We start from the raw sequence: 27,950 nt of genomic DNA, 5'->3' as shown, positions 1-27,950 counted from the left end.
AAGATGCGATCGAAGCTAGTGAAAGGACAGTAATTTTCATTTTCATTCTCCGAAATCAGCCATTTTGTGTCGAGTTACAAAACAAAAAGGTCTAGTTTGTTTGCTACCCCTCTGTGGAAGCCATGCTATATTAAAAAAATACACGTTTTTAATAGTTTATTGACAATGAAATAATAATATAGGTAATAATACAATGTTTTCTATAGTTTTTTTTTTTTTTGTACAATGCACAAGAAGAAATAAGAGGAAAGTTATTCGTATTGCTTGAGTTCTTCATCTTCTTTGGCTTGTTCTTCAAGTATATGTTCCTGTTTGCGTCTTTCCAGTTCTTGGCTCATCCATAACTTGACATCCAATCGATAGGTAGATTTTGTCTTGTAATACCCAAGCTTCTTTTTAGAGACAAATACATAGCCATGTTTCTTAGTCAAGATATCCACAAACTTTTTCTCTTGAAGTTCATCCACATCAGCATAAAGATACTCCACTTGGTGAGCATGAGCCCAGAAAGCAGCTCTCTTTAAAAGCACTGTAGACAAGCCATGATTCTGACATTCTAATTTGACGGCCAGACGACGAATGCTTGCCTCATTAGGCTTATGAGCCTCAAACAACACTTTCTCTTTAACGACAGGTGCACCCGTCAACTTGAAATAAACATCTCTTGCCACATCTAAAACACCTACTAAGGTCAATCGCACAAAGTCATCTATCTTGGCCAAGATCAATGCTGTTTTTTTCCATTTGGCTTGGTGAATTTCAGGTGCGTCTATAGCCCGAGGACGTTCAGAGGCGCGCACATAAGGCTTAGCTGATGCTGACTTGTCCATCACAGTAACAGGTGTATGATCAATACCAATGCAACCCACAATATCATCGTTCAATGTCATAACCCAGAAATTACCGTTGCGAGGGTCTTGAGGTGTGCCACGATAATAGACATCAGGCTCCTTTAGATCATTTTCAATACCCTGTAATACGCGTTCTGTAATATCAAACTTGTCTGTATACCATAAGAGAGCAATAATACCACCGCCCAACACAACGATCGTGATCACGATCTGCACACCCAACTCCAGATGAGATGACCAACCGAGCTTACTTGCATACGAAGGAACAGTAGTCAGAAGTGAAGCATAGATACCAATCCAAACAGCGAGCAAAAGAGGTGACTTCAGTCGAAGACGAACGGCACGAGGCACCAAGTTAAAATAAGTCGAGTAAAAGAGGTATTGAACGAATTTCTTGTCTGTGGGTGCATAGTAAGGTCGAAGTTGAATGTTAGCTTTTGCTTTGGGTTCTGTTGAAGTCTTTTTGGGGTCAATTTGCCCAACTTTGATATCTTTCATATTTAGACGAACAAAAAGAAGAAGAAATATCTGCCACTTGATATAGACGCACTTTATGAAGGGCACGTGCGCGCTTAACTGGAAATCAATTGAGACCGTGCTTGCATTGATTGGGTACCCTTTTGTTTAATGTAGGGTAACACACTTTTTTTTTTTTTTTTTTTTTTTGATTTGGCATACTCAACAGGAGCCATCTTAACAAATAAGCTTATACTTTAATGATAGATACACCATCTTTGCGTAAGCATATTGATTTTGGAAGGATAGTTGCAATAGGTGATTTAGACAAGTATCTCGACTCTTTCGCACTTTATTTTGTTCTTTTATAAAAGTGGTCAATTGAAATGATTTCACATAAAAGCTGCCGTTTTTTTTTTGGAGTGAGTATTGAAGTGGATTCCCCCTCTTAAAAGCAATGTTTCTACACAAAGATGGCCGCTTTAGTCATGGATGGAATACTTCTTGCAAAAAGTAAACATTTGGATTCAGTTGAAAGGATGGAAGGCCATGTGAAGAAAACTCTAAGTCAAATTACAAAATCATTCTTACTCACTTGATTTGTTGTACATAAGACTAACAGTAGTAGCAACGTTCTTTCTTCAAAAGAGGCAGCAGCAATTCCGAATGCCACAAAGAACATTGTTGTTGAAAAACACAAAATCATGACGAATAAGTTGAAGATGCCTAACTGTAGGTATTTAGAAGATGTCATGTGTATGTATGCTCAAGCTTGTTTCTTCTACCATCCTGTTCGTTACTTTGTTTCTGAAGAAAATGACTGTTGCCATGAGAAAATACTTTTCAAGGATGATCTTAAATTTGTCAAGTAAGTCAAGCTTGTTACTCTGCCTTCTTTGAATGACTTATTCAAAAATGAATGCTTGAGATTCAAGGTTAATAAAACAGCTGCCGTGATAATCAAATGCTGTGATATCTCCAGCTTTGATGGTACCCCCGCTAGCTATGATATCCATTGGCTGAAAAAGGCAATGGAGGCTTTTCTCTTTGCAGAAATAAACAGTTCTCCTTGCAATGCAAACATCGAACAAAAGAAAAAAACAGCTTGATAGCAAAAGGAAGATAAGCAAGAAGCCAATCAAAAATAATGCTGGCTTTTTGTTTGTCAAGACCAACGTGGAGCTGACTGTTGCAGAGTTTGCTCCCACCTCCGATCACGAGCCCACTAAGGTGGTTCGTAAGAGGGGGTTGAAAGTGCCCGCAATACTCAGGGCCATCTTGGTAGACTTGCACATGGAAGCCATTTCGTTAGGCATATTGAACAGTAACGTTGCTCGTGTTGCTTTTTTGGGAGCCTTTGACTACCCTAACAACATCCAATCTTTCGTAAGCTCTGCAGTCAAGATTTTTAAGCATGCTGTGCAATTGAAATTACTTTTGAAGAATTCTTTGGAGAGGACGAAAGAAAAAGATGACGATGATGAATAAAGCATTGTTTTTTTTTTTCTGTCTTATTATTTTATTTCACTGTACATAGGCAATCTTGTAATCAAAATTATTACCTAAATCGATACACAAAGAAGTCAAGTTTTTATTTGTAATTACATAATACTCTGAATTAGCCAGGTTGTTCAAGTATTGTTGCTTTATTTGGAGCCCAGAACCTCTCTTGCATGCTCTTCTTCATTAATTCTAGTTCATGACGCTTCTGCTAAACCATTTTGATCTTCCCTAAGCTATGTCTAATAAACTATTAGACCTTTTCAAGCTACATAAATACTGCATGAAACAGCTCATCTAATAGGTCTCAGGTACCAAGAAGGAACATAAAGGACGGCTAATGTGTCCACTGACAATAAAAAATCAGAGGTTGGAAAAACTCCAGCATACTGACGGACGACAAAACGTAATTGTTGCTTCAAGCACCAAATCGCAGATAAACTGGGCAGGAGCAGAAGAAGAAACCAGTCAACATCCTATAAACAATGAATAACAATCAGAGATCAAGCAAGAAATATTGCAAGACTTGGTTAATTATTTCAATGCACCACAGTTGTAAGGCACAAGAGAAAGAAATCAACCCATTTGATTTATGTTTTTATTTCAAAAAGCAATGGTACATTTTTTGTTGCAACATTTATTCAACCTCGAAAAAAAAAAGGGGGGAATGCTGCTAAGAAAATCGAAACTCAAATTGCTGGTTCAAGTACCAAATCACAGAAATACTACCCGGGCGCAGTAGAAAAGAAGAAGAAGGAAAAAAAACTGATAACAATCAGAAGTCCAAGCAAGAAATATGTTGAGGTACTAAATGGAATACATTAACAAATAAATCAAACAGTCACATATAAAAAAAAGGGGGTCGCGTTTGCATAGCGCGTTTTTTTTTTCTGTTTAGAATTGTGTCAAATAATACTATGGCACCTGCAAAAAAGACCCCACCTCAACAACAAAGCTCTTTGCTTTCTTTTTTCAACAAACAAAGTTCTTCTAGTCAACCAAAACCCAAACAAGAAGAAATAGCTCAAAGCAAGCCACCCGATTCGACAGAAGAAGATACCATGGAAGTAGAAACGACACCACAAGTAAAAGATATCATATCTTTACCGAGCACTGTTCTAATGCATTGATAGAGTCGTAAAAATAAACGTATCAGCTATAAAGAGTCAGACGATAGTGACATTGAAGATAAAATACAAAGCCCAGCTCCAGGTATTTAGAAAGGAAACGTACAATCCATCACTGATATACATGCTAGGAAAGAAAAGAAGGCTTGTACGACGTATTTCAGATGAAAGCGATGAAGAATTCGTACCTGCTAAATCCACAGATATGGATCAAGAAGAACTTGAAGATATATTCTCTCATGATATTGAAGAGGATGACATGATGGTCGAACCAGAAACACCTAAAAGAGCAGCAGTAACACCCTTAATGGAACGATTCAAAAAAGTATCTGTCTACGAAAAACCATCTGTCAGTCTGATGTCTCGCTTAAACGCCACCTCAAAAGCAGAGAAAAAGCAAGAACGTACTCAGAAATTCAAGGAAAAGAATGACGAGCGATACCATTGGCTTCAAGATCAAAAAGATCTGCAAGGCAATCGTCCTGGTTCGCCCGACTATGACCCAAGAACACTATATATCCCTCCCTCTGCTTGGCAGAAATTCACGCCTTTTGAAAAACAATATTGGGAAGTCAAACACAAGCATTGGGATACCATCGTGTTCTTTAAAAAGGGCAAGTTTTATGAGCTTTATGAAAAAGATGCCGATATTGGCCATAAGGACTTTGATCTCAAGATGACAGACCGAGTCAACATGCGCATGGTGGGTGTACCTGAGATGTCGTTTGATTATTGGACAGCACAGTTTATTGCAAAGGGACACAAGGTAGCCAAAGTCGATCAAATGGAAACAGCCATTGGTAAATCCATGCGCGAAAAATCAGGCAATAAGGCAGATAAAGTCATTCGTCGTGAATTGACTTCTGTCTTGACAGCTGGCACTTTGGTAGATGCTGGCTTGCTTACAAATGAACTCAGTACATACTGTATGTCTATCAAGGAATACTGTGCAGACGAAGCCGTGCCTCCTCAGTTTGGTATCTGTTTTGTCGATACTTCCACCGCTCAATTCAACTTGGTTCATTTTGAAGATGATATTCAGCGTACTAAACTGGAAACATTGATCATGCAGATCAAGCCTCGCGAATTGGTTACCGAAAAGGGCAGATTGTCCAAGATGACGACTCGTTTACTCAAGTCGATTCTAAATGATCCTCTTTGGAACATGTTGATTCCTGAACAAGAGTTCTGGGATGCGCGTGTCACAGAGGATGAATTAAACTTTAGTGCTTATTTTGATGAAAAAGACAGTCCTCAAGGTCTAGTGGAAGCCATGAAAGAAGCAAGACAAAACCCTTTACTCATGTCTGCCTTCGGTGCATTGATCTGGTACCTTCGCTCTGTAAGTCAATAGGACACAGATGCATGACTAATCGAAACATAGCTTAAATTGGACAGAGAATTACTTTCAGCTAAAAACATGGTGCCCTATGACCCTATTCAAAACGCAACCTCCTTGGTCTTGGATGGTCAAACCTTGGCTAATCTCGAAATCTTTCAAAATTCTTATGATGGTAGCACAGAAGGCACTGTGTTTAAACTGCTGGCAAACAGTATCACACCCTTTGGTAAACGTCTGTTTAAACAATGGTTGTGTCACCCATTGCGAAACATTCATGATATCAACCAACGTTTAGACGCCATTGAGGATGCTATGAACTTGAGCTTGCATGATCGTGTGTCTAAACCTTTGGCTTCCTTGCCTGATTTAGAGCGCCTTATTTCTCGCATTCATTCGGGTCGTGTCAAAGTAAAAGAATTCTTGTCAACCCTGCAAGGGTTTGAGGTCACACAGGAGATTGTAGATGGACTCAGAGACGATCGTTCTCGATTCAAATCTTCCTTGTTAATCCAACTGATGGACAAGTTTCCTCAGATCCAAGAGAGTCTTGAGCAACTAAAGCGCTTATTTGTGATAGCTGATGTAGATGTAGACTATCAAAAGACAAAGACCATCGTGCCTACAAAAGGTACCAACCAAGACTGGGATGATTTAGAACAACACATTGCAGATATTCAACAACAATTTGCTGATCATTTAACCGTTGTTAAAAGACAACTCAAGTAAGTGACTCATGTTGTCCTTTCTCAAATTAAACTTAGGTGCATAGATGTGCTCGTATAGAATATAAAGATTTGGGTAAAGATATTTATCAAATAGAAGTACCTAAAGGGGTTTCTGTTCCTAAAGATTGGATCCAACTTTCCACTACAAGTGTAAGTAAATGACGTAATTCGATACTATACTCAAATTGAACAGAAAGCAACTCGATACTGGGACAGTACTGTCAAGGGACTTGTGACTACTTATAAGGAACTATTAGAGACCAAGAATGAGTTTGTCAAGAAATTTGCTTTACAAGTCTATCGTACCTTTGATGCATCTTACGCTACATGGCTCTCTGCAGTTCAGATCATTGCTCACTTGGATGGCCTGTTAGGTCTTGCCAAGGGGTCTATGCAAATGGGAGAACCCGTATGTCGTCCTGTGTTTGTGGAACAAGAATCATCCCTGATTGAGTTCAAGGACCTTCGTCACCCTTGTGTCATCCCTGGTGTAGCTACTGATTTCATTCCGAATGATGTTGGACTTGGAGGAGATGAATCCAGTGTGATTGTGCTCACAGGTCCTAACATGGGCGGTAAATCAACACTGCTTCGACAGACGTGTGTGGCCATCATTTTGGCTCAATTGGGTGGGTATGTCCCAGCATCTTCATGCCGCATGACGCCTTGTGATCGTATCTATACTCGTATTGGTGCAAACGATAACATCATGGGTGGACAATCGACATTTATGGTTGAGCTTGCAGAGACAAGCAAGATTCTGAAAGAAGCAACCCCTCGCTCCATGGTCATTTTGGATGAATTGGGACGTGGTACTTCTACCTTTGATGGTTATGCCATTGCTTATGGTGTGCTGCACTATTTGGCTACACATGTAGGGTGTCTGGGTATGTTTGCAACGCATTATCAAACACTCTGTAAAGAATTTGAACGATCTCCCGAGATTAAGAATATGCATATGTAAGTCACATTATAGTGATCTATGACTTATTTGTGTATTAGGGGTTATATCATGGACGATGATGAACATAATGTGACATTCTTGTATAAGCTGACAGAAGGCATTTGTGAGAAATCATTCGGTATGAATGTGGCTACCATGGCTGGTATTCCAGAAGAAGTTGTCAAGAGAGCAACATCAGTGGCAGAAGAAGTTGAAGTGACACACCGCCTTAAAGATACCACTTATGCTATGGCTGTGGATAACCAAGTCAATCTGACTCCTGCTGTGGTTGCTGACCTGAGTTATCTGTTTTCCCACAAGAGATCAAAAACAGTGCATCAACGTATCCTCCAAAGCTTTCACAAACTGCTTCATGCAAAGTGACTGTGGATCACTCGATATGACTAATTCAAGATTGCACTTGTCCAAAAATCGAATCTAATTTTCTCATTTCTCTCTTTATGATTTCTTCTATTCCTAAACCCATTTCAAATAAAACAGAACAATACACATCAATTCCCCATTTCCCTGCTTGTCTAGGTGGTCAATGGAAGAATCTAACCACAACACCCTATTTGAAGACAACCATGAAATTTAGAGCAGGCACTTCTTTAGTAGGTCCATCTGAGAAATATTGTTTCAACTCATTAGTCCCATATAGCCTCCTCATCATTTCCCTTGCATGGCTCGTATTACTGTGTTGTCTGGGTCAATTCAGATTGATGATTTACAGACAAGCCAAGCCTATATGTTACATGCAACAGAAGATTGTGTGATTCCTGCTTTATTAGTACATGAAATTCAATTCTTGGAAGATGTCGAATTTGAATTTGAATTAAATTCAAAAGAAATGATTGTTTATTGGGATCTTGAAGAACGATAAAATAAAGCAGGATATTCGGTGTTTCAAATATTTCTCTCTTTCTTTTTTCTTTAAAGATAATGTCACAAAAAGAGACACCACTTTTGTCTGAACAACAAGTCAAAGATATGCGTGCTGGTATATATATATATATATATATATATTTATAAAAAGGACATAATCATGATGCTTATTGTTAATTAGACCAACGTTTTTTAAAAAAAGTAATTAAAAAGATGGGTTATGATTATCAAGAACAGAGTGATACCCTGTTAGAATTCCATCGAGCAGCCTGTGTCAGTATTTCACCGGACATGCCTGAATGTGTCTTGTTAAAGAAAATACATGTTCCTTTACCAGAATTACTTCAGCCTGATTATTCCCTTTTACATCCACCAGGTTAAATTTTTTTATATATATTTTTTCTTTTCTCTTTTTTAATAAATATGACCATTTATAATTTGTATATCTTTGATAGACATTGTCAGTGTATTTATTATCAAAAATGGTCTCACTCAAATAAGCCTGTTAATGTGTCAACAACAAACACGACAAGTAATAGCAATAGTCAACTCAATAATAGCAGTAGTCGACTAGGTGGTCTTGCTACTTCATCTTCTCGTTTCTCTACTTCAAGTGCTACATCAAACCATAGTTCACCCATGATGCGTAGTGGAACAAATGAAGACAGCAATACACATAACCAAACTATGCAACAAAGTGGTATGGCAGCAGGCAGTGTTATTTCTATTGAAGAAGAAGCCAAACTCGTCTATGGTGTTGTGTTGTCCTTGCGTAACTTTGTTCGTAAGCTCAATGGAAAGTAAGTGCATTTAAACATATATATATATATATAAAAAGGGTGGAGGAGACTCATAATATATCAGCCAAGATGGATTTATTTCTTACAAGACAACGACATATCGCTTACATTATTATGAGACACCTACAGGACTCAAGTTTGTTATGAATTCAGATCCCAATACCGAAAACTTGAGACTTGTATTGAAGCAGATCTACATTCAACTCTATGTTGAATTTGTCGTCAAGAATGGCTTAATGCGGTTTGATGACACACGATGGGAAATCAGTCATGGTTTGTTATCACAGCCCCCTCCTTCTTCTTCTGAAGAACACACGTCTATTACACAAACAAGTGCTTTACCTTCTTCTCCTCCTGGTAATATTTCCAATGAACTCTTTAGAATTGCAGTGGATAGATTTATTCGAAGCTTGAAATCATTTGAATAAACGAATGGTATTATTTAGCATGTTGAGCAATTGTGTCTATGTCAAAAAACCCAAGGCTCTTTAACAGTGTTTGTTCATTGATTTGATCTAATGTCAACATGTTGTCTTCTAATTGTGTATCATCATCATCATCATCATTTTCTTCAGTGTCTAATTCTTCTGGTTTGTCTATTTCTTCATTTTGTACTATACACATATAACCTGGTAACTCATCTTCATAATCAAAAGGCTGTAGCATACTATCTTCTTCTTCTTCTTCCTGTTGTTGTTGTTGATCTGCTACTAACCATGCTTTTCTTCGTCTTTTAGCCAAGAAACTAGCTGATTTATTAGCAGTGTAATAATGGTGGAAATGCTCTCTTCCATCTAATAGACTGACAATGTCCATTTCTTTAAGTCGAACATCCCCTTCCTTTTGTTGTTTAGCAATGGTGCGATTCATGAGTGAACGGCTAACTGTCTTGTCTGTTGAATTCACTAGTTCAGTATGTAATGACATGATAATATCTGATACAAATCGCTGTAATAATTCATGTAATTGCACCACTGTACTTGCTAGCACTGTCATATCATTGATACCACCAAACCTATGCGACTTATTCATCAATGGCCATGTTCATTCTATATGTTTGCTTACAATCGAGTGAGAGAAGACATATTCCATACTTCCATGACATCCAATGCATTCTCTAGAATAGTAGGTGGATCTGATAACAACGACTGATGTTTAGCATGCGATTCTGTCTCCAGTAGCTGTTCTAGAGTAGAAGCCATGATATTCTCTTGCAAGATAAACAAGGGTGACATTTCTCGAGCAGAGTAGGCTTCATTGATCTCAACGGGGTCACTTTTTTTAGCTGCCATGTCTAGCATGTCTAGATACGCTGCTACTTGCACTACCGTTTTGGTGGGTCCGACACGTTGACTGATGGCCTGTACATCTTTACCACATCGTTCAAGTGCACAAAAGAATCGACTCTTTTCACTCGGTGTCCAGCATGTATCGCCTACCATAGACAATCCAAACTCATTATCTCTGTCTTCTTGTTGCTCTAGACTAAGAAACAAATAGTATCGACGCACACGGTCTGGGAGTGATGAAAGGCCTGTTTTTGTTCCATACTGACAAAACATGGTATGGCGATGTTGTAATTGACTCATATATCGATGCTGTTGTTGTTGTAGTACGGGATGTAGTGTGTATTTACAAGATCGTGTGACTTTGGTAATCAATGTGTTATCTTTATCGTGTTCTGATTGAGCGACATCAAGCAAGGATCGTAATTTAAGTGATACACCACGCACGTCTCGCTTTGGTTTCTTGCTGATGGGATGAGTGGATGCATGTAATTCAGCTAGATCTTGTACAAGTGAATTGTAGAATGAGGTTGAGCCACCACTATAGAGTTGACAAAGACCTTCTAAAAGTTGTCGAGAACTTAGATCTCGAGTACGTTTCTTTCTTGACATTGAATCAAGGATCTAAAGAAAAAAAAAAAAATCTATATTGATTTGACTGCTATAGTTAAATCGAACTTTTCCATGAAAAATGACCAATGATGCTATTATGTATTTTTTATCTCTTTTCTTTTCTTTATCATGTCAGATAAACCAAGTCTCGAATATCAACAAAACATTGCAGATCAAGAAACCAAATTAACAGAAAAAGAACCTCAACCTCAAAAAGTACTTTTGACACCCACCCATCCTAAAAAGTTATCAACAGAACAGATAAACTCTATTAAAAAGAACAAACAAAACATCATGAAATAAGTGTTTATTATGGGGTATTTTATGTAAATGCAAGATGAATAAATAAAAATATATAAAATGAATTAATGAATTAAAGATGCACCAGATGTTTTTGTGTTTGTGATAGGTTGAGTACAGCGTTTTGATTGAATAGAACTACGGCGTTTTTGATAAAGGGGAATCCAAGGGTATGTTGATGTAGGTGCACTTGTACGATAGAAATGATGCTTTGCTGTTGATTTCTTGGTCATCCAGGACTTCAGAGTGGGTTTTGTGGTTGCTTGTTCATCCTTGAGTTTGCATTCTTGTGAGCAATAGAGTGAATTATCATCAGCCTAGATAAAGATTAGTTTATGATCAAATAATCTTATTTCGTTTATTACCATTGATAATTCATCATCAACAATACGGTTATCACACATAATACACCAAGAGAGATCCATTGAAAATAATAAGAATAAGAATAAAGATACAAAAAAAAACAAAAAAAAATCAATCACTTTATATATAAATTCATCAATTTATGCTGCGGTATTTTATCATGGAAACACAAGGAAATTGCTGGAGATTTCGATTATTAAAAAAGACACGAGCCTCTTTCAATTTTAAAAATAACATGGCGTGCCAATGACCATGTTAAATTACACTTATTGACAACGTTTTTCTATGCCAATAAAAACATGGCATTTCATGTCACGTTGAATTCTTGAACAGGAAAACCTTACGAATAAGGTATACGTGTATGCCGATAAATTGACATGAAATCCGAGAATAACAACACTGCTGTATGACAGCTGTCACAAAAAGAGTATTGTATAAGGTGGTCTGAAATAGTTTGCATAAAAATAGGAAAAGAATGGGTCCATTTTATAATAAGTTCGGGCCAACTTTCTAAAACGTGTTGTCTGCTTATTTTATCAAATCCCCTTTTTTATATAGTAGTACTCGCTTATTTTGGTTCCATGGAACGATTTTTTCTTTTTTTTAAAAAAAAAAAATCTAAACCCCGTGATGATATAATTGCAATGTATTCCCGAGGTTAATTTTTTTTTCTATATCTAATGTATGCTATTCTCAGTCGTATGCTCGTCACTCAAAGTCAGAAGAGAAAAAGAAGAAGAGGAGCTGTAAGGGGAGCACAGTACCCAAGGATTCAAAAACGAGGTTTTCCAATTTTAGAATTTGCTTTTTTTGGCTTCCGCGGAAACAAAGAACAGGTTGAAATATAAATAGAAAGTTTTTTCTTTCTTGTGCTTTAAAGTCCTTTTCTTTTCACTTATAAAACAAAATGAATAACAAGAAAGTTCAATTCTCTTGCGATGTTGAGTTTATCGCTACTTTTGCCAATGAAGATTATGGTAAAGATAGACAATGACACGATGAACAAAAAGTCTTATATAAAATATTGTTTAGATCGAACAGCACAAGAAGTTGCCAAATTAACTTATAAAGACATGCTTGAATTGTTAACAATGAAATCACAATGGAGAAGAGACATGGAACGTATGTTGGCTGAACGAGCCAGTCTAGAAGACGAAAGCAATGTTGAAGACGATTCAGCCAGTGATTCATCCTCTACATCATCCAGTTCTAATTCAAGTTCATTATACAATGTTCATGAAATCTGTATCTAATCAATTCTTATTCCCCTTTTCTTCCCTACCCCCCCCCTTTTTTCCTATATACACACACACACACACACATCTATCTCTATCTCTTTTTTTTTATTACGCATACATACGCACATTTATGCGAAAGAAACATACTTTATTTCTTTCATGTAAAATGTTATACCGCTTGAAGAAGCCCCCCTTTTTTTTTACTATATATATGTAGTCCATCTATATATATATATGTATATGTACCATTACCATGACTCCTTAAAGGGATAGAGATAGAGAAGACAGAGCGAATTCTCTTTTTCAATCTTTTTTTTTTTCTCTGCATTTTCTTTTTGTAATATATCTTTTGTTTCTCCTCAAAATAAATTATTGTTAATGTTCCACACATCACATTTTGATTTAAACCCAGTAGTGAAAGAAAACAATACATATTAGAATGAGCCTAATTCTGCTGGCTTAGATATTTTTTTTTGCTAAACGTACCAAATGGATCAAGTTGGCGTCATAATTGACATTCTTTAGTACGTCAGCACTTGATGACCTTTTATACACTCTTTTGATAATACACATTGAATCATTCTTCTTGTAAGGAGCATTCTTTGAACTTCACAAATTCTTTTTTTTTTATGAAAAGTCATGTTCCTTAGCTACTATTCACTCGCTCAGATCAAGGGCATTGTTATGATAGATGCCCTATTTAGCATAATAATAAAGACTCAGCATAAGCGAATGAGAGGGGACATTCATGTTTCAAGTGCCTAAATATATATTATAGTAGGTGCATATATATATATATATATACTTCATATAAGCACGGCTAATTTTTCAAGATAGTTTTTCTGCCATTTAAATGATCGTTACACTTTGCATTCAAAATCGCTTACATGATAGATTAGGAAATGATACAAGATAATTCCCCTTTTTGAGTTTGATTAGAGTGTGCGTGTCTGGACTTCAACCTCCAGAAAACAACACTAGATACCATATATCCAAAAATCTATCATGACAAAACAATATATAGACAAATATCTTGTGTTCAAAATTGGATCGGGGAAGTTTAAATAATCTCATGGTGCTAAGCATGTTAAAGACCCACTCTTTCATACGCGTTTGTGGCGATGGTCCATGTTGGTCTGGTGATATTGACCCCCATTCATAACAAGAGGCGCGGTGCTTGCATAAAGAGTTCTAGAACAACTCAATGGTTTCCTCATATGTTGACCAAGAAAAAAATCATGCATGCATTGACAAGGAAAGCCGAAGGTGTCGATGGACGTGAATCAAAAGAAAAAAAAAAGACCAGGATTGGTTCAATGCGTGTCTTGATCTGCACAACCTGTTGTAAGCCAGAGAAACTGACTGTAAGAGATACAAGACAGGCTTAGTCTATTGCCTGATTCATTGCTGGTCATGTTGCTTCCCTTTTTTTATGAGCTTCAAAAAGTGCAACATTCTTTAATGACTTGTATAGTTCTTCCAGAAATTGTTGTCGCGCCGAGATGTCGCATTTTGTATATTTTGCACTATAATTTTTCAACGTTTACGACATTATTTCTTGGAAACACTGTAAATCGGAAATACTATAGAAAGGTATCTGTTTACTAGTTAGCATCTACTAAAAAGGGTTTCTTTGCTATCATTTACAGTGCACAATGAACTTTAATTGCAGATTCAAAGGCCATGCTCAAATTGAGCCAACATTTTCGTCTTAGTAAACTCGCTTTCTTTTTATTTGAAATATCTAGAGATGGCTTTGCCTCATTTCGGTTGGATCAGACCTACCTTGGGGTCATTCCAAAAAAATTCTTGATCGAGAAATGAAAAAACAGACTGCTTTGATAATGTAGTTGTCAAGTAATGGCGCATCAAAGATTGCTGCATTTAAGCTGTGATTTGAGCAATTTTGCTCTAGATGTCATATAAGGTACGCTCTCAATTAATCTCTCTGACACCTAATGTTGATTTGAGTGCTAGAAAACATGGAGAGATAGAAAAATAGGTATTTTATAATGTAAATGTAAGGCAAATGAACAAAGTACTACCAGATGGCTATGTTCCGGGGATTGAAACGGAAGGCAACTCAAGTTCTTCCCACTTCAATAAAAATTTCAAGCATTCAGTTGTTCAGCCAAGATCTTAAGTTAATCCATTGGAAACATCCAGATCATATTTCGCAAGAGCTCAAAAACTCTATCTTCAGATCATCCGAGGGCTTGAAAGTAACAAGTACCAATTCTTCCCTTTCTTTGTCAAACACTGACAACCTCCTACTGTAGAGGTATTGCCTACTGTACCATCATCACTATCGTTATCTTTTGTTCCATTTGTCAACTCCTTCCAATCTGCGACTCTGGCTGGACCAATTGCCAGAGTATCGACAAAGGAGTTTTGGTTAACTTGTCAGAATGCTACATCTGTTCCAGAGCGCTTACAAGCTATATCTAGTGCCTTTTGGGTCGATTTTTGGAGCTGGTCTCTGCTGCCAGTTGCTCGTAATATGCTCTACCCGATTCCTTGTCTCCAAGCTACCCACAAGACAGTTTCTTCACTCTTCCTGATACGTTCACCTCGCCTCTTTGTCCAATTTGCACCATTAATCTTGAAAATGAACAACATCTCTTTTTCTATTGTCTGCCAAAGAAGTTTACTGGAGATTTGTTATTGACAACGTCTCTTTTGATGCCTACTCCACTTTACAACAAACATGTACTGCTTTACAGCTGCTTGCAGATGAAAAGCAAGTACACACAAGACTGTAATTCTTCTCTTAATTTTTTTTTTCCACTCATAGCAGTGGCATACCTTTCATATTATCCTATCTAGTTAATTTGAAGCATAATTGCATAATATAATTCCGTATGAATTGCGCTGAGAACTGCATAAAGACGCGGTCGTTCGGTTTTGGCATAGTGACAGAAGTTATAGATCTTTGCCTTTTGAGTCTATTGACATGAAGAACACTACAGGTTTGCTGCTAAAATATTGAGTAAACAGGCAGAAACGTTTATAAGGTTCTTCGTTCATATCTCATTATTTTCATGGTAAAACTAACAAACAAATACATTAACTAGAAACTATAGCTTTTGGCGCTCATTTCGAATATTTAAGCTTGTTGATAGCTCTATTTTTCGTCTCGTGGCGTCAAAAAGAAGACCAAGTGCTGTCAAATCGAGCTTTTTTCATGATTAGTACCCTTTGGTCAAACGGTCATTTTGGCCGTTTTTTACAAGTCGCCTTTTTTGGGTCTAAATCAACTTCAACAACACCATGGATGTTAGTAAACATCATTTGTAGGTATTTAGAGCATTCATGCGGGTATAAACAGGCTTTACAATATCTTTATTTGCCTAAGAAAAAGAAGATTAGTCTTTTTCACTGTAGAAGCATTTATTTATATAAACAAATAATGCACCACAAAACTGTTTATTTAGATAGAACGCTTTTAAAAATACGATTGACGTCTTGTACTTGTGAGTCTAGTGAGTTTGATGAACTAAACTTGAGTCGAGTCAATTTGATCTTTGTGACAGTGAGCTGTTCGGTAAGTATTCAGTTGAAATGCATAGCTTAGGTATTGGATATACATAGTATTGTTGCTATTTTTTTTTTATAAATACAGCCCCGCTTTTCTTTCCAACAATGCATCAAAAGCAACTGTTCATTATTTGACAATAAAAATTGATTTGATTCCTAATACAATCAATGTCTTTTGCAGGATGACATGAAACTAATGAAATACTAAATTATCATCCTATGTAAATCTTCCTTTTATGTTGTTACAAAATGACTATTTCATACTCTATTTTTCTACTCAGGATACTTATTCTTTCACTTTGAATCCCAATTATTGTATTACTTTGTATCACATTAGACTTCAGCACACATTGCTCATTTTACTTGTTACATGTCGTACCACTTTTGCAAGTCCAACATAATTATTTTAGAATAGATATAAATACTAGAACGATTCGACTTTAATAGAGACATCCAATCTATACTTTTGTCTTAGACTTAAAATCGTACCTTACTTGTACTGTCCTATACTTTAAACTAGACTATTATCATACCATTTGTCTAGTTGGGTCCCTTGATCTTGCATTACATTTGATTATTGTACGTTATATTATATTGTACCTTTGTATCTTGTCTTACTTATACAAATAACATAGTCGAACGACTTGAAACCTGATGCTCATTACATATAACTTGCTGCCTATGGCTCTGTTATATTTATTGTTCTATATATCTGCAAATTACTGCGATCTCTACCTTTGTCCTGTAGCACTGCAATCTCTATAACAGCAAAATTAAAAGAAGGAAAAAAAAAGTCTTTCAGAAGGAAGGCTGCATTTAGTACGTCCCCATCACAATGAAGTGTAAGACATGAAAAATTGCAATTCATCATGTTAAACTTTTCAACCCAGACGTATCAAGACAAGTGTCGTATCGAACTTGCAACTTGACAGAGGAAGGATTCTCGTGCCAGCACGTGAATCCTAATGTCGGATTTTCAATTTTGAAAAAAAATGTATGTTATATAGATTATATATAAGACAAAGTCACGGGGTCTTTCGATCCGAACATCGTTTTGAGAAAAAGGTCCGGCATTTCTATCGGAAATCCATACGATTGTCGGTAGTGCTCGCTTTCAAAGGCATCTTGTTCGAGGAATGTAACACAATGGAAGGAGAGGATCTGGTGAGGTCACAGATTATAGAATGGATGAACAAAGAAGGTACATTTCGGACGTATCGAGGGTGACAGGAACAATTTCGGAAACGAATATGACAAAGAAAAGGGAAAATTGTGAGTTTTCAGCAAGATTAAGGAGTGTACGGAAGAAAAGGAGAGTCTTGTTATTGGTGGCATAAGTAATGAAGGCATTTTTGATATCAAAGAGGGCCAACAAACTCTAAATGAATGGACTGGGCAAGGAATACAATGTTTGATAAGGAGAGTAGTTGTTGATCGGTAAGTGAGTGGTTTTTAACACACGCCAAACTCTTTCTTCTGTATTCAACGAGACGAGACATATCAAAGACAGGAATATTAGCCTCATCCCTGATATCTATTAAGCAATATTGCACAATTGTAGTTATCTTTAAATCAAGCACAGAAACACCAAGAGAAGTCTTTTTAGACCTGGAGACCACTGACACCATGGTCGTACTACCATTCGCTTTGGTGCTAGCCTCTTCACTTGCAGGCTATTCCAAAAGCTTACCAGTGAAGACTCTGATGATTCCAATACAGTATTCTAAACATATACCTCGATTTTGTTGTATTCTGAATACTTAATATGAAGTCTGTGCTTTAAAATGGGGTTTTTTTAAAAGGAAACCAAGACCTGTGCTTTGAACACTTTTGAGGATTTCAGTTGCAGCATCAGTAAGTTTTTGTATTTAATAAAAAACTTGAGCAATAAAGGCTTCTCTTTATTCAGTATAATTTCTAAGAAATAAAGCACACAGTCACTAGTTTACCCGTTTTCGTTTTTTTTTGTTGAAATAGTCCATGCTTATTAGTCGTCATTTATACTTTGAGGCATTAGGAAGCCTCGTCAATAGGAATTTGTAACTAGAATGGGCACCTCAAGTAATGCCTTGATTTATACAATAATTTTTAATATAAAGTCCTACAGAAAAAAGAAAGAAAGAGAGAAAAGCACTAAACTTCTTTGATCTGTCTCCATTTTCATAATGATGAACGATACAACAATGACTTCAATAAAACAAGATTGCGAATTGACATCGTTTAAATACCGAATACGTTGCACAATACAGTCCATTGAATGATCATAAAGGGCAAAGTATTTTATGCATATAAAAGTAGGTAGATAAACATGCTCACTATAAGCTCCGACTTATTTACCAAGACCTTTTTGACATTTTGATGATCACCTGCTTCCATTCTCAATTTTTTTTTTCCTTTTTTCTTTCGTTGGATTTTGCAAAGATGAATAATGATAACTTAAGTCAGCGATTTGGTAAGAAATATGTATACATATCGTACTTATATTGGGGAGTTAGCTGGCATGGGCATTCACCCAAACACTGTACAGCAACAAAGCGCAGCGTATATTCCTCCTCATCATCGTACTAAAGCATACAGCCATGATAAAGATATAGATAGTTGGAATCGACCTTCTTCTTCTAGACCAAGGTAAAAAAAAAAAAAAAAGAGAAAAAAATTAAAATTGGGCATCCATTCATGCTTCATTCTAGCTGGAGAGATGAATATTCGGATTATGATCGTCCCAAAAGAGGATGGAGTACTCGTAGTTCGAGTAGCTCTAGTTTTGGAAACCAATATCAATTTGATGAACGAGGATCGTATGGTGGCTATCGTCCTCGTGGAAATTACCAGCGATATCAATCTACTAAAAGAGATCATTCAGGTCATTGGAGAGACGGGGTTCATCGCGTTGGACCGCGCAATCCTCATGTAGAAAGAGAATTGTTCGGTACTGCTGAAGACAAAAAAATATTACATATAGGCATCAATTTTGACAAATATGACAACATTCCAATTGAAGTTTCTGGTAAAGATGTGCCTCCTTTGATTGAAGAAGTAAGAGAAGAAAAAAAATCAAGTTTACTGCGTTGCATTGACGACTTGTATAGTTTACTTCGCCACCCATGGACACTCATTTACTAAGTAACATTGAATTGGCAAGGTACACAAAGCCTACGCCTGTACAGAAAGCATCCATTCCTATTGTGATAAACCATCGTGATTTAATGGCCTGTGCTCAAACAGGCAAGTAACAGGCTTACACATCAGCATTTAACTCTCCTTTAGGCTCGGGAAAGACAGCTGGTTTCTTGTTTCCTATATTGTCCAGCATGTTTGAAAAGGGACCAACAACAACTGGTATATACCGTCCTCATAAAGCTTACCCAGAAGCACTTGTTCTAGCACCTACGCGTGAATTAGCCTCTCAAATCTTTGAGGAAGCCAAGAAATTCGCTTACAGATCTTGGGTGCGCCCCTGTGTAGCCTATGGCGGTGCAGATATTGGCCAACAGTTGCGCCAAATCAGTTACGGCTGTGATGTTTTGGTAGCCACACCAGGCCGTCTTGTGGATTTGATTGAACGAGCCCGTATCTCTCTGGCTAAGGTTCGCTTCTTAATTTTAGATGAAGCAGATCGTATGCTGGATATGGGATTTGAACCTCAAATTCGTCGTATTGTTCAAGGCGAAGATATGCCTGATGCCAACCATCGTCAAACTCTCATGTTTTCTGCCACTTTTCCTAAAAACATTCAGATTCTAGCGCATGACTTTCTGAAAGACTACATCTTTTTGTCTGTTGGCCGTGTGGGTGCTACATCAGAAAACATCACACAGAAATTCGAGTATGTAGAAGATCAAGATAAACGATCGGTGTTACTGGATATCTTGTCTTCCGCGCCTCAGAAGGGGCTTACTCTGATCTTTGTCGAAACAAAACGTATGGCAGATACTCTAAGTGATTTCTTGATCCATCAACGGTTCCCTGTCACATCCATTCATGGTGATCGGTCTCAGCGCGAACGTGAGAATGCACTGGAGGCTTTTCGGTCAGGAAAAGCACCTATCATGGTAGCCACGGCTGTTGCTGCTCGAGGATTAGATATTCCTAATGTGACGCATGTTATTTCGTATGATTTACCTACAGACATTGATGATTATGTGCATCGTATTGGGCGTACGGGCCGTGCAGGTAATGTCGGTGTCGCCACAGCATTTTTCAATCGAGGCAACAAGAACATGGCTCGCGATTTAATCGATTTGTTAAAGGAAGCAAAGCAAGATATTCCTCACTGGCTTGAAGGTATTGTGCGTGAAACCTACAGTCGTCGTGGAGGACGAGGACGAGGACGAGGAGTGACAAGAGATTATAGAGTGCGCCATCATGAATATAGAGGGTCAAACAAGATAGGCTATGATGATGAGTCAGTATCTCAAAAAAAAAGTGTTCATTGACTAATTTCTTGCTAGTTATCCTACACAACATTATGCTTCTTCTTATGGCGGCGGCACAGGATATGTCAGTCGACAAAGTAAGACAAGTTGGTTTTAGAAATGAACTACTTTCAATCATTGTACAGGCTACTTTTTTTTATTTTATTTTATATATGTACTTTAATTTGCTTCTGCTTCCAGAACAGTACCACGCTTAATCTTACCCCAACCAATAAGACTATATATATATATAAAAGTCAATCATAAGCTACATGTAAAACTAAAAACTTACCGCCAGTGTCTTTCAATCTTTCTAGAAATAGCAACCTTATCACCGACTTCAGTACAAGTAGGACCAGTCAAAACAATCTTGGCAAGATCAGCCTTGACACCAACAACACGACCACCGGTAGAAACAGAACCAATATTGACCAAGAGCAATTCACCCTTGGCCAATTTAGCAACCTTGGCTTGCTTTTTATCGTCTGTCTTGACACCCAACAAACGACGCAACAAGAAATAAGAGATTTCAAGTTCTGTGTAGATAGAAGGTAAAGTACCTGGATAACCCAATACTTGACCCACCAAACGATCACCACGACACAAGGTAGGATCCATTTGAGTACCAACACCAATCAAACCACCGGGAACAGCGAATTCCAACTTGTTTGTTTCGGCAGCCAAAGTTAAAATCTTGGATAAAATAGGACGGGCACGAATACGACCTTCAGCATCCTTGATAATGACACCAGGACGTACTTCAATATCATCACCAATCTTGAGGACACCCTTCAAAATAGAACCACCAGCAACACCACCTTGAAGGTTGTTGACATCTGCACCGGGTTTATTGATATCAAAAGAACGAATCACAATCAATCTAGGAACAGCAGAAAAATCACGAACAGGAACTGGAATCTTTTTCGTGATGTATTCGTTGACAGCATCAATGTTGTATTTAAGTTGGGCAGAGATGGGAACAATAGGTGCACCGTCAGCAACAGTACCCTTCACAAAGGCGAGAATGTCTTGGTGTTGTTCGTGTGCGGCTTCTTTCTTGACAAGATCAACCTTGTTTTGAAGAATGATGACATGTTCGAGTTTCATGATTTCAATAGCTGCAAGATGTTCGGAAGTTTGAGGTTGAGGACAAGATTCATTGCCGGCAATCAACAAAAGTGCTGCATCCATGACAGCTGCACCTGACAACATGGTTGTCATCTATAGAGAAGATTAACATACGTACACTCTCCTTTTTTTTTCATTTGGCATATAATTACAAGAATATCGTGACCAGGACAATCTAGTTAAAATGTATGAATATCTATTTCGTTGTTTTTTTATGAGTGTACTTACCAACAAATGAAATATGACGCACAAGTTCCATAGTGCCACCACAACCAGAGCGTTCACACATGGGATTGTCTTCTTTGGCAGAACCATAAGACTTGTAACAACCGGGTCTGGGACACTCGGAATTGGTACACTTAAAAATCTTTGCATTGGCATAACCCAACTTGATTGTAATGTTTCTTTCCATTTCATTCTTGAAACGAACAGTCTATACAACACATAAAACAGTGAGTTTGGGTATTATTTCTAATTTTTTCAAGTATTTACTTGAACACCAGAAATGGCTTTAACGACAGTTGATTTACCGTGAGCTACGTGACCAATAGTACCTATACAGTAGTAAAAAAAATTTTTTTTAAACAAACAATTCCCTTTTTTTTTTCTTATAGTTAGCCTTACCAATATTGATGGTAGCTTGTTTGGAAATAACTTCATGAGATAAAGGTGTCAACTTGGTGACATCAATGTTCACTGCGTCAGTCATATTTTACTAAAATAAGAGGAAGAAAAAAAAAAGCTCTATGAAAGGATATGTCATCGAAAAATAAAAAAAATTAAAGAGGTTCGTCAAGAAAGAAGCAGTCACTTTGACGAGTACTGTTCAGTTGACTGTGCCATTCACATCTCAGGTACAATTAGCGTATTCCATAAGCAAATCTTTTTATATTACTATAATTTAAAAGATGCAAGAAAGAGAAAAAGAAAGAAAAAAAAAAGATACAGTATTTACTCTGTCTTCTTGGAAGTCTTATGATAATAATAATAAAAAAATTAGCATTTTCATATATATGGTTCCATTTTTACCTTTCCAATCGTAAAGGACATTCTGTTAATCACAATACTGGTAGCAAAGAAGACGAAAAAGACAAAAGAAGCCACAAGTGGTTTCTGCAAAAGAGACAAGAAAGAATAGTCATATTCAATCTATCCATCCCCCAAAAAAAATGAGCTTTTTGCATAATTTTTGTTTTTTTTTCATCTTAAAATACCTGAATAGGCAATTCATGTTCCTTGACAACGTTCTTCTTTTCCAAGACAACCATAGTACGACCAGTAGAATCAAAATAAGTAAAGTGGCTAGTGATTTCCTTAGCATCAAGATCAAAAGGTGCAGTGACTTTGACATGCCTATCAAAAGAAACAAGGTCAATATATATATAAAGAAAAGATGACCACTATTTACTTGGATCCTTCAGGCAAGACAATTCGAACAACAGCCTTATTGATTGTCATGTCTTGAACATTCTCAACAAATTTGACATTCAAGATATATTTACCCGTCTTGGTCTTATGGACATAAGCACCAAGATCAGTATTGAATCCTTGATACCAAGTTGTGTTCCAACCACCAAACAATGGGAAACGAGGCTTGATTTCCAACACAGCCTTCGTAGGCTCCACTCTAAAGTTAGAAGTAGATACATTACCAACTTCATCACGATAATAAGCATCACGAGCACCAGCAGGTAAATTGAACCGAAGACCCTTCCAGACATTGGTCTGCTCATGAATATGAGCTGTCATCATGTACTGCACTCGACTGAAATCGGTTTCAAGACTATCCCAAAAATGAATGCCAAGCAATTAGATTATTATTAATACCTAGCACCATCGTTACGCAAAGCATAATGTTCCTCTACAGCTAAATTCTTGCCCCAATGAGAGACTTCAATATCACGTTCAAGTTGAGTGATAGTGAGTAAAGGTTTAGGGTTTTCAAAGTGACAGGTAGCAAGTTCAAAGGAAGAGGGTGCAATATCGAAATAAGGACCGAGAGTAACCTTGTTATTATTGACTGTACTCTTTCCTTCAGCAGCAGTATGGCTGACAATACCTTTACTGGGTGTCCTATTGTGCTCTATCAGTCAATGTTGTTGTATTAGGATAAAACTTACTGAAGTGTGGTCTTGACTTCCTTAGTGACATAAGGAGAAAGGAAATAAGAGTTGTATGCATAAATTGTATGTTGACGTGCAACCTGAGGTAATTTGGTAGGCATAGGTTTAATTACGTGGGTATATGCGACCTTGATACCAAGCAAGACGTCTTCCTGAGGCTTCACTGCTTCGTTCAAAGTAACCTTGTAAACATTCATGCCACTAAAATAAAAATAAAAACGCGTTAATATATCCATAGTGTAGGATAGCACAACATACTCTTCCACTTGTTGAAAAACAACATCAAGTTCTGTCTTTTGCTTTCTCAAAAAAGCAGAGATCGAGGCAGCATTGTCAGTAACAATCTGAGGCAAGTAGAAATAGTAGTCGGAAGCAGGTTGGTTATCGACATTCTTGGCTCGAACACCCACATCTTCACGAGCAATACCACTATCGACTTCAATGACGCGAATAACTTTTACGTTTTCAAATTGTTTTGGGAAAGCCCATGTTAAGCTACAGAGGCAGCATAAAAGAAATACAAAACGGACAGAAAACATGGCCCGCGTATTATCGAAAATGAAAGGAACAAAGAGATGAAGGTGTCTTTGGATTTCAAATTAACTGTTTTCTAGCCAATCAAAATACGTCACACATCATTGCACCCAAGAATAATAAACTAATAAAAAAAAAGGCACTTCTTTAAATCATACTAACATTATTACTTTTTCTTTTTTCTTTTTTCAACTGCAGAGGAAGCTTGTTTCCAGTGGATAAGTTTGGTTGTGAAAAGGCAAAATAAACTTATTTACATGGAAAAAAAATACATGATTATAGTCTGTCGTAGGGCCAAAGAGCTATGTAATCATTCATTATAGGAAAAAGGTATCATATCTCTTGATTGGATTGCCTTATTTCATCTATGCTTTTTGATCTATGCTTCCTGAACGAGTTGATCTTTTTAAAATAAGGACTGCTTTTTGGTTTTTGATGAAAGGGCAAAGCGGTCATTGAAAAAAATTGGGGGCGGAAAAGAAGATAGCGCCCAAGTACGAGTGATTTCTTCCTCTTTTCCGCATTTGCAAACAGAACTTACAACATGGCTCACAGCAACGTTTGGAACTCTCACCCCAAGACCTTCGGTAAAGGCTCTCGTCAATGGTAAGCAAATCTCCTTTTCTTGACACGTTTTTGTTGTTCAAACCCTTTGTAACCCATGGTTGCATCTGGTGCAGAGGAAAAAAAAAAGACGTTTTACAAGCCACCGAAAAAACAACGCTATGTACAAAAAAAAAAAAAAAAGCAAACACTCTCTATGCCAAAGCAACTTTGGGATAACAGCTCGTTTCAGTGATAAATATTTGTACTATTGCATTGTCTTTCGTGGGCTTCATCATAGACGTCTTGTTATCCTCATGATGGTTTGACACGATGAACAAAACATAAAAAAAATTTTTTTCTCGGGCTGTGTATCATTAATTTTTTTTCTCTCTCTTTATGATAGCCGTGTCTGCGCTCACCGTGCTGGTTTGATCCGCAAGTACAACCTCAACATCTGTCGTCAATGTTTCCGCGAATACGCCAACGACATTGGTTTCCACAAGGTAAAAAAAAAACATACATTGTTATTTTTTTATAAGTTGACTTATCCTTTCTATAGTACCGTTAAAATGGAACACTGTTTCCATACGTCTGTACTTTCCTTCTAACATGATCGTATTTTGAGCATTTTATTCAATAAAAGCCAAAACAAGAAACTATGGCATAGAAGGTGTATCTTTATGTTATTTGTGTGTATGTGTATGTGTATACTTATGATGATGATTGTTCTTTATAAACTTCTTTTATGCAAAGAAATGATCTACTTGGTAAAAGAAAAGATCAACACTTCAAATAGAGTTGTTTATTTCTTGTTTTGATTCATGATATGAGCATTGGCAGCACTACAAAGAGCATGAATACTTTCTAAAAAGGGTACATTTAAACCTTTGGCTTTTGCTCTCTTTAATGGAGTACCGAGAATAACTTCTATTTCCATAGGACTTGAACGCTCTTTATCCAATTGCCTATGGGTATGATAAGTCTTTTGTTTTTTGTCTTCAATAATGACTTACATAGAGGGTTTATAGTTTTGTGCTGTAGCTTCTGTTCGAGAGATCATAATGTTCATTTGTTCATCATGATTAAAATCATAACCATTGGCAATAGCAGCATCTATCACTTCACCCATCACTTTTTTGACACTCTTCATGGCCTCCGGATTATTCAGACATTCTGTTGTGTTCATGCCTGTCATGGCACAGACAGGAGAGAAAGCAGCATTCCTGTCTAAGATGAGTGGATTGCCTAATGTGATCATCATTTACCAAAACAGTTTTTGCCAACGTACACGTTCCACATCATCTACTACTTGAACATCGACATCACCCTTCTTGAACAACTCAATCAAGGCTTCTCGCTGCTTGTCTGAATCTGTTTTGGCAGCATGGTATTTACCAACCACCAACGATTCTTTCCCAACCATCTTGATTTGACCAAGACCTGTTTGAGATGTACCAATATAGGCCACAATAGACACAATAGGGTTATTAGGAAAGCGTTCAATGATGGGCTCTTCTACACCTAAGCCATTTTGGATCAAGACAATGGTTGTCTTTTCAGACACAGCAGGAGCAATGATGTCTGCTACATTATAGCATTCAGGAAGGGCTTTCATGGTGACCAAAATATAATCATAAGGCTCTTCAGAAACACATTCGCTAACATGGCGAACCACTTTATTGAAATGAGTTTAATATTACATCATGGCTTACCTTTATGTGGACGAAAGATATCTTTGCCAAACTTTGCAGAATCAATTTGAAACCCATGTTGTCTGATTATTTCATAATTAGAACGACAGACAGTAGTGACAAGACAAGACTTGGCCAGTCGCCATGAGTAGATTGCACCCACAGCACCTGTGCCAACTAAGAAATGGGTCAATTTCTTTAAATAGAATGTATTCACTTACCATTTAAAATACGAGGTTGAGAAGACATGTCGACAAGGGTAGAAAAAGGTTTACAAGAGAAAAAATGGAGTTTATTCTGGTACACAAAATGAGTAATCTTGATTGCTTGTCCGTCTAATGCGTTGATTTGACGAGCGGGTAATTTCTTCCGAATGAAAGAGGACGGAATCCCACGATAAAGACTGAACATCAAGAGAAAGAGAGAGAGAAGAAAGAAATGCCCCTGTTTTTTCTTTAATAAAGAGAAAGTGTCATGTGAGAGTTACACAGTAACAATAATCCATGAAGTAGCACATCCTGCAGCCACTAAACTGGCTTTTTCTGTAAGAACAGTAAGGGGATCATGAACATCATCTTGTGAAGAAGTACAGTTGCCATGCTCATTCCATCCCCAAGCCAATACTTGCTCATCTTTGGCTCGAATGATGAGCGTATGTTCTGATCCACAAGCTACTTGTTTCACATCTTGCAGTGAAGGATACTTGCTTAATTGATAATGATCGTTTCTTCCCCATAGAACTAAATCGCCTTGTTTGTTTAACAAAGCAGCATTATGATGCCACCCAGCATCAATCCAGATGGCTTTTGGAGGTACATTGTCCAATTGACCATATTTATTGGATCCAAATGCATAGACAGTTCCATCTTTTCCAAGCAAGAGTGTGTGTAAGTGTCCACAAGCGACTTGAACAATAGGCTGAGGCATGGCTATTTTTTGTATATCTCGAATATCCTTCTTCTTGTCTATAGGCGTTGTTGTCAAGGGACCCAACTGATTATGTTTACCCCAGCCCCAACCATACACATTGCCTTCTTTATCTAATGCAACAGCATGACGCCAACCACAAGCAACAGATTCAATAGACTTCAGTCCTTTGATTTCTACTAGCTCTTCTGTGCTAGGTCCTGTCAGTTCATGCCATCGACTGGTACCTGTGCCAAATAAAGTACCATGGGTTGTCAACATGAGAGTAAATGCCCAACCACACGACACGTCTTTCCATACATGATCAGTAAATCGTCTTTGAAAGACAGTCCATTCTTGACGCAGGGTTTTCATAGGGCCTTCACCTCGTTGAGACATGCCTGTCATATAGAGATGACCATGGGTTGTGACAATCGCAGTGTGATTACCACCACTTGAAATCTTTTTTATTGCCTCATTTTCAGGAATACCTATACATGGTGTGGGTGTATTTAAGTCTTCTATATGACCTACGCCTAGTTGACCTTGGCCATTAGAACCAAATGCATAGAGCTTTGACATTCAAAAAAAAAAAAAAGATGCATCACTTTGCTTTCATTGATTTTCATTGGATCTGAATTT

The 27,950-nt window shown here is 37.3% G+C and overlaps 13 protein-coding genes across 13 annotated transcripts; 6 read left to right on the top strand and 7 right to left on the bottom strand.

Annotated features, from left to right (window-relative positions):
- Nucleotides 1-142: 142 nt before the first annotated feature.
- Nucleotides 143-1,444, bottom strand: B0P05DRAFT_548612 (uncharacterized protein). Its single transcript, XM_051579048.1, has one exon. It carries the CDS (start codon nucleotides 1,347-1,349, stop codon nucleotides 252-254), a length of 1,098 nt encoding a protein of 365 aa, XP_051433198.1. The 5' UTR covers nucleotides 1,350-1,444; the 3' UTR covers nucleotides 143-251.
- A 2,267-nt stretch (nucleotides 1,445-3,711) lies between these two features.
- B0P05DRAFT_548605 (muts domain V-domain-containing protein) lies at nucleotides 3,712-7,383 on the top strand. Its single transcript, XM_051579047.1, has 6 exons — nucleotides 3,712-3,892; nucleotides 3,941-4,019; nucleotides 4,066-5,276; nucleotides 5,319-5,998; nucleotides 6,046-6,151; nucleotides 6,195-7,383. The coding sequence occupies exons 1-6, from the start codon at nucleotides 3,725-3,727 to the stop codon at nucleotides 6,963-6,965; spliced, it is 3,015 nt and encodes a 1,004-aa protein (XP_051433197.1). The 5' UTR covers nucleotides 3,712-3,724; the 3' UTR covers nucleotides 6,966-7,383.
- B0P05DRAFT_548601 (uncharacterized protein) lies at nucleotides 7,384-8,030 on the top strand. The gene is made up of 2 exons (XM_051579046.1): nucleotides 7,384-7,558; nucleotides 7,606-8,030. The coding sequence occupies exons 1-2, from the start codon at nucleotides 7,406-7,408 to the stop codon at nucleotides 7,825-7,827; spliced, it is 375 nt and encodes a 124-aa protein (XP_051433196.1). The 5' UTR covers nucleotides 7,384-7,405; the 3' UTR covers nucleotides 7,828-8,030.
- A 222-nt stretch (nucleotides 8,031-8,252) lies between these two features.
- B0P05DRAFT_473354 (Sybindin-like family-domain-containing protein) lies at nucleotides 8,253-9,057 on the top strand (the record flags this gene model as incomplete). The annotated part of the gene is made up of 2 exons (XM_051574732.1): nucleotides 8,253-8,629; nucleotides 8,694-9,057. The coding sequence occupies 2 exons, from the start codon at nucleotides 8,253-8,255 to the stop codon at nucleotides 9,055-9,057; spliced, it is 741 nt and encodes a 246-aa protein (XP_051433195.1).
- Nucleotides 8,647-10,866, bottom strand: B0P05DRAFT_548596 (uncharacterized protein). Its single transcript, XM_051579045.1, has 2 exons — nucleotides 9,695-10,866; nucleotides 8,647-9,644 (listed from the first exon to the last, which is right to left on the bottom strand). The coding sequence occupies exons 1-2, from the start codon at nucleotides 10,525-10,527 to the stop codon at nucleotides 9,068-9,070; spliced, it is 1,410 nt and encodes a 469-aa protein (XP_051433194.1). The 5' UTR covers nucleotides 10,528-10,866; the 3' UTR covers nucleotides 8,647-9,067.
- Nucleotides 10,867-11,253, bottom strand: B0P05DRAFT_548594 (uncharacterized protein; the record flags this gene model as incomplete). The annotated part of the gene is made up of 2 exons (XM_051579044.1): nucleotides 10,867-11,144; nucleotides 11,193-11,253. Coding segments are annotated over 2 exons (313 nt in total), but the record flags the coding sequence as incomplete, so codon positions are not given.
- Nucleotides 11,254-12,066: 813 nt separating this feature from the next.
- B0P05DRAFT_548593 (uncharacterized protein) lies at nucleotides 12,067-12,830 on the top strand (the record flags this gene model as incomplete). Its single annotated transcript, XM_051579043.1, has 2 exons — nucleotides 12,067-12,167; nucleotides 12,223-12,830. Coding segments are annotated over exons 1-2 (284 nt in total), but the record flags the coding sequence as incomplete, so codon positions are not given.
- Nucleotides 12,831-18,318: 5,488 nt separating this feature from the next.
- B0P05DRAFT_548585 (P-loop containing nucleoside triphosphate hydrolase protein) lies at nucleotides 18,319-20,530 on the top strand. The gene is made up of 6 exons (XM_051579042.1): nucleotides 18,319-18,417; nucleotides 18,457-18,593; nucleotides 18,656-19,001; nucleotides 19,055-19,190; nucleotides 19,233-20,370; nucleotides 20,417-20,530. Exons 2-6 carry the CDS (start codon nucleotides 18,466-18,468, stop codon nucleotides 20,496-20,498), a joined length of 1,830 nt encoding a protein of 609 aa, XP_051433191.1. The 5' UTR covers nucleotides 18,319-18,417; nucleotides 18,457-18,465; the 3' UTR covers nucleotides 20,499-20,530.
- On the bottom strand, nucleotides 20,531-22,247 carry B0P05DRAFT_548580 (eukaryotic translation initiation factor 2 subunit gamma). Its single transcript, XM_051579041.1, has 6 exons — nucleotides 22,133-22,247; nucleotides 22,001-22,062; nucleotides 21,737-21,941; nucleotides 21,661-21,683; nucleotides 20,673-21,601; nucleotides 20,531-20,618 (listed from the first exon to the last, which is right to left on the bottom strand). The coding sequence occupies exons 1-6, from the start codon at nucleotides 22,215-22,217 to the stop codon at nucleotides 20,561-20,563; spliced, it is 1,362 nt and encodes a 453-aa protein (XP_051433190.1). The 5' UTR covers nucleotides 22,218-22,247; the 3' UTR covers nucleotides 20,531-20,560.
- B0P05DRAFT_548575 (Ribophorin I) lies at nucleotides 22,247-24,354 on the bottom strand. Its single transcript, XM_051579040.1, has 6 exons — nucleotides 23,890-24,354; nucleotides 23,629-23,832; nucleotides 23,336-23,581; nucleotides 22,917-23,291; nucleotides 22,538-22,861; nucleotides 22,247-22,480 (listed from the first exon to the last, which is right to left on the bottom strand). Exons 1-5 carry the CDS (start codon nucleotides 24,168-24,170, stop codon nucleotides 22,714-22,716), a joined length of 1,254 nt encoding a protein of 417 aa, XP_051433189.1. The 5' UTR covers nucleotides 24,171-24,354; the 3' UTR covers nucleotides 22,247-22,480; nucleotides 22,538-22,713.
- Nucleotides 24,304-25,381, top strand: B0P05DRAFT_548566 (40S ribosomal protein S29). Its single transcript, XM_051579039.1, has 3 exons — nucleotides 24,304-24,771; nucleotides 25,115-25,214; nucleotides 25,271-25,381. The coding sequence occupies exons 1-3, from the start codon at nucleotides 24,710-24,712 to the stop codon at nucleotides 25,277-25,279; spliced, it is 171 nt and encodes a 56-aa protein (XP_051433188.1). The 5' UTR covers nucleotides 24,304-24,709; the 3' UTR covers nucleotides 25,280-25,381.
- A 132-nt stretch (nucleotides 25,382-25,513) lies between these two features.
- On the bottom strand, nucleotides 25,514-26,651 carry B0P05DRAFT_588730 (2-dehydropantoate 2-reductase; the record flags this gene model as incomplete). The annotated part of the gene is made up of 5 exons (XM_051582684.1): nucleotides 25,514-25,676; nucleotides 25,725-25,934; nucleotides 25,977-26,385; nucleotides 26,424-26,579; nucleotides 26,624-26,651. 5 exons carry the CDS (start codon nucleotides 26,649-26,651, stop codon nucleotides 25,514-25,516), a joined length of 966 nt encoding a protein of 321 aa, XP_051433187.1.
- B0P05DRAFT_160962 (regulator of chromosome condensation 1/beta-lactamase-inhibitor protein II) lies at nucleotides 26,430-27,901 on the bottom strand. Its single transcript, XM_051573113.1, has one exon. The coding sequence runs from the start codon at nucleotides 27,888-27,890 to the stop codon at nucleotides 26,886-26,888; it is 1,005 nt and encodes a 334-aa protein (XP_051433186.1). The 5' UTR covers nucleotides 27,891-27,901; the 3' UTR covers nucleotides 26,430-26,885.
- Nucleotides 27,902-27,950: the final 49 nt, after the last annotated feature.

This window comes from Gilbertella persicaria (genome assembly GCF_025201335.1).
Source record: "Gilbertella persicaria strain CBS 190.32 chromosome Unknown B0P05scaffold_29, whole genome shotgun sequence".
NCBI lineage: Eukaryota > Fungi > Mucoromycota > Mucoromycetes > Mucorales > Choanephoraceae > Gilbertella > Gilbertella persicaria.
Note: the sequence above shows the minus strand (reverse complement) of the source record. Positions and strands in the feature narration are given on the sequence as shown.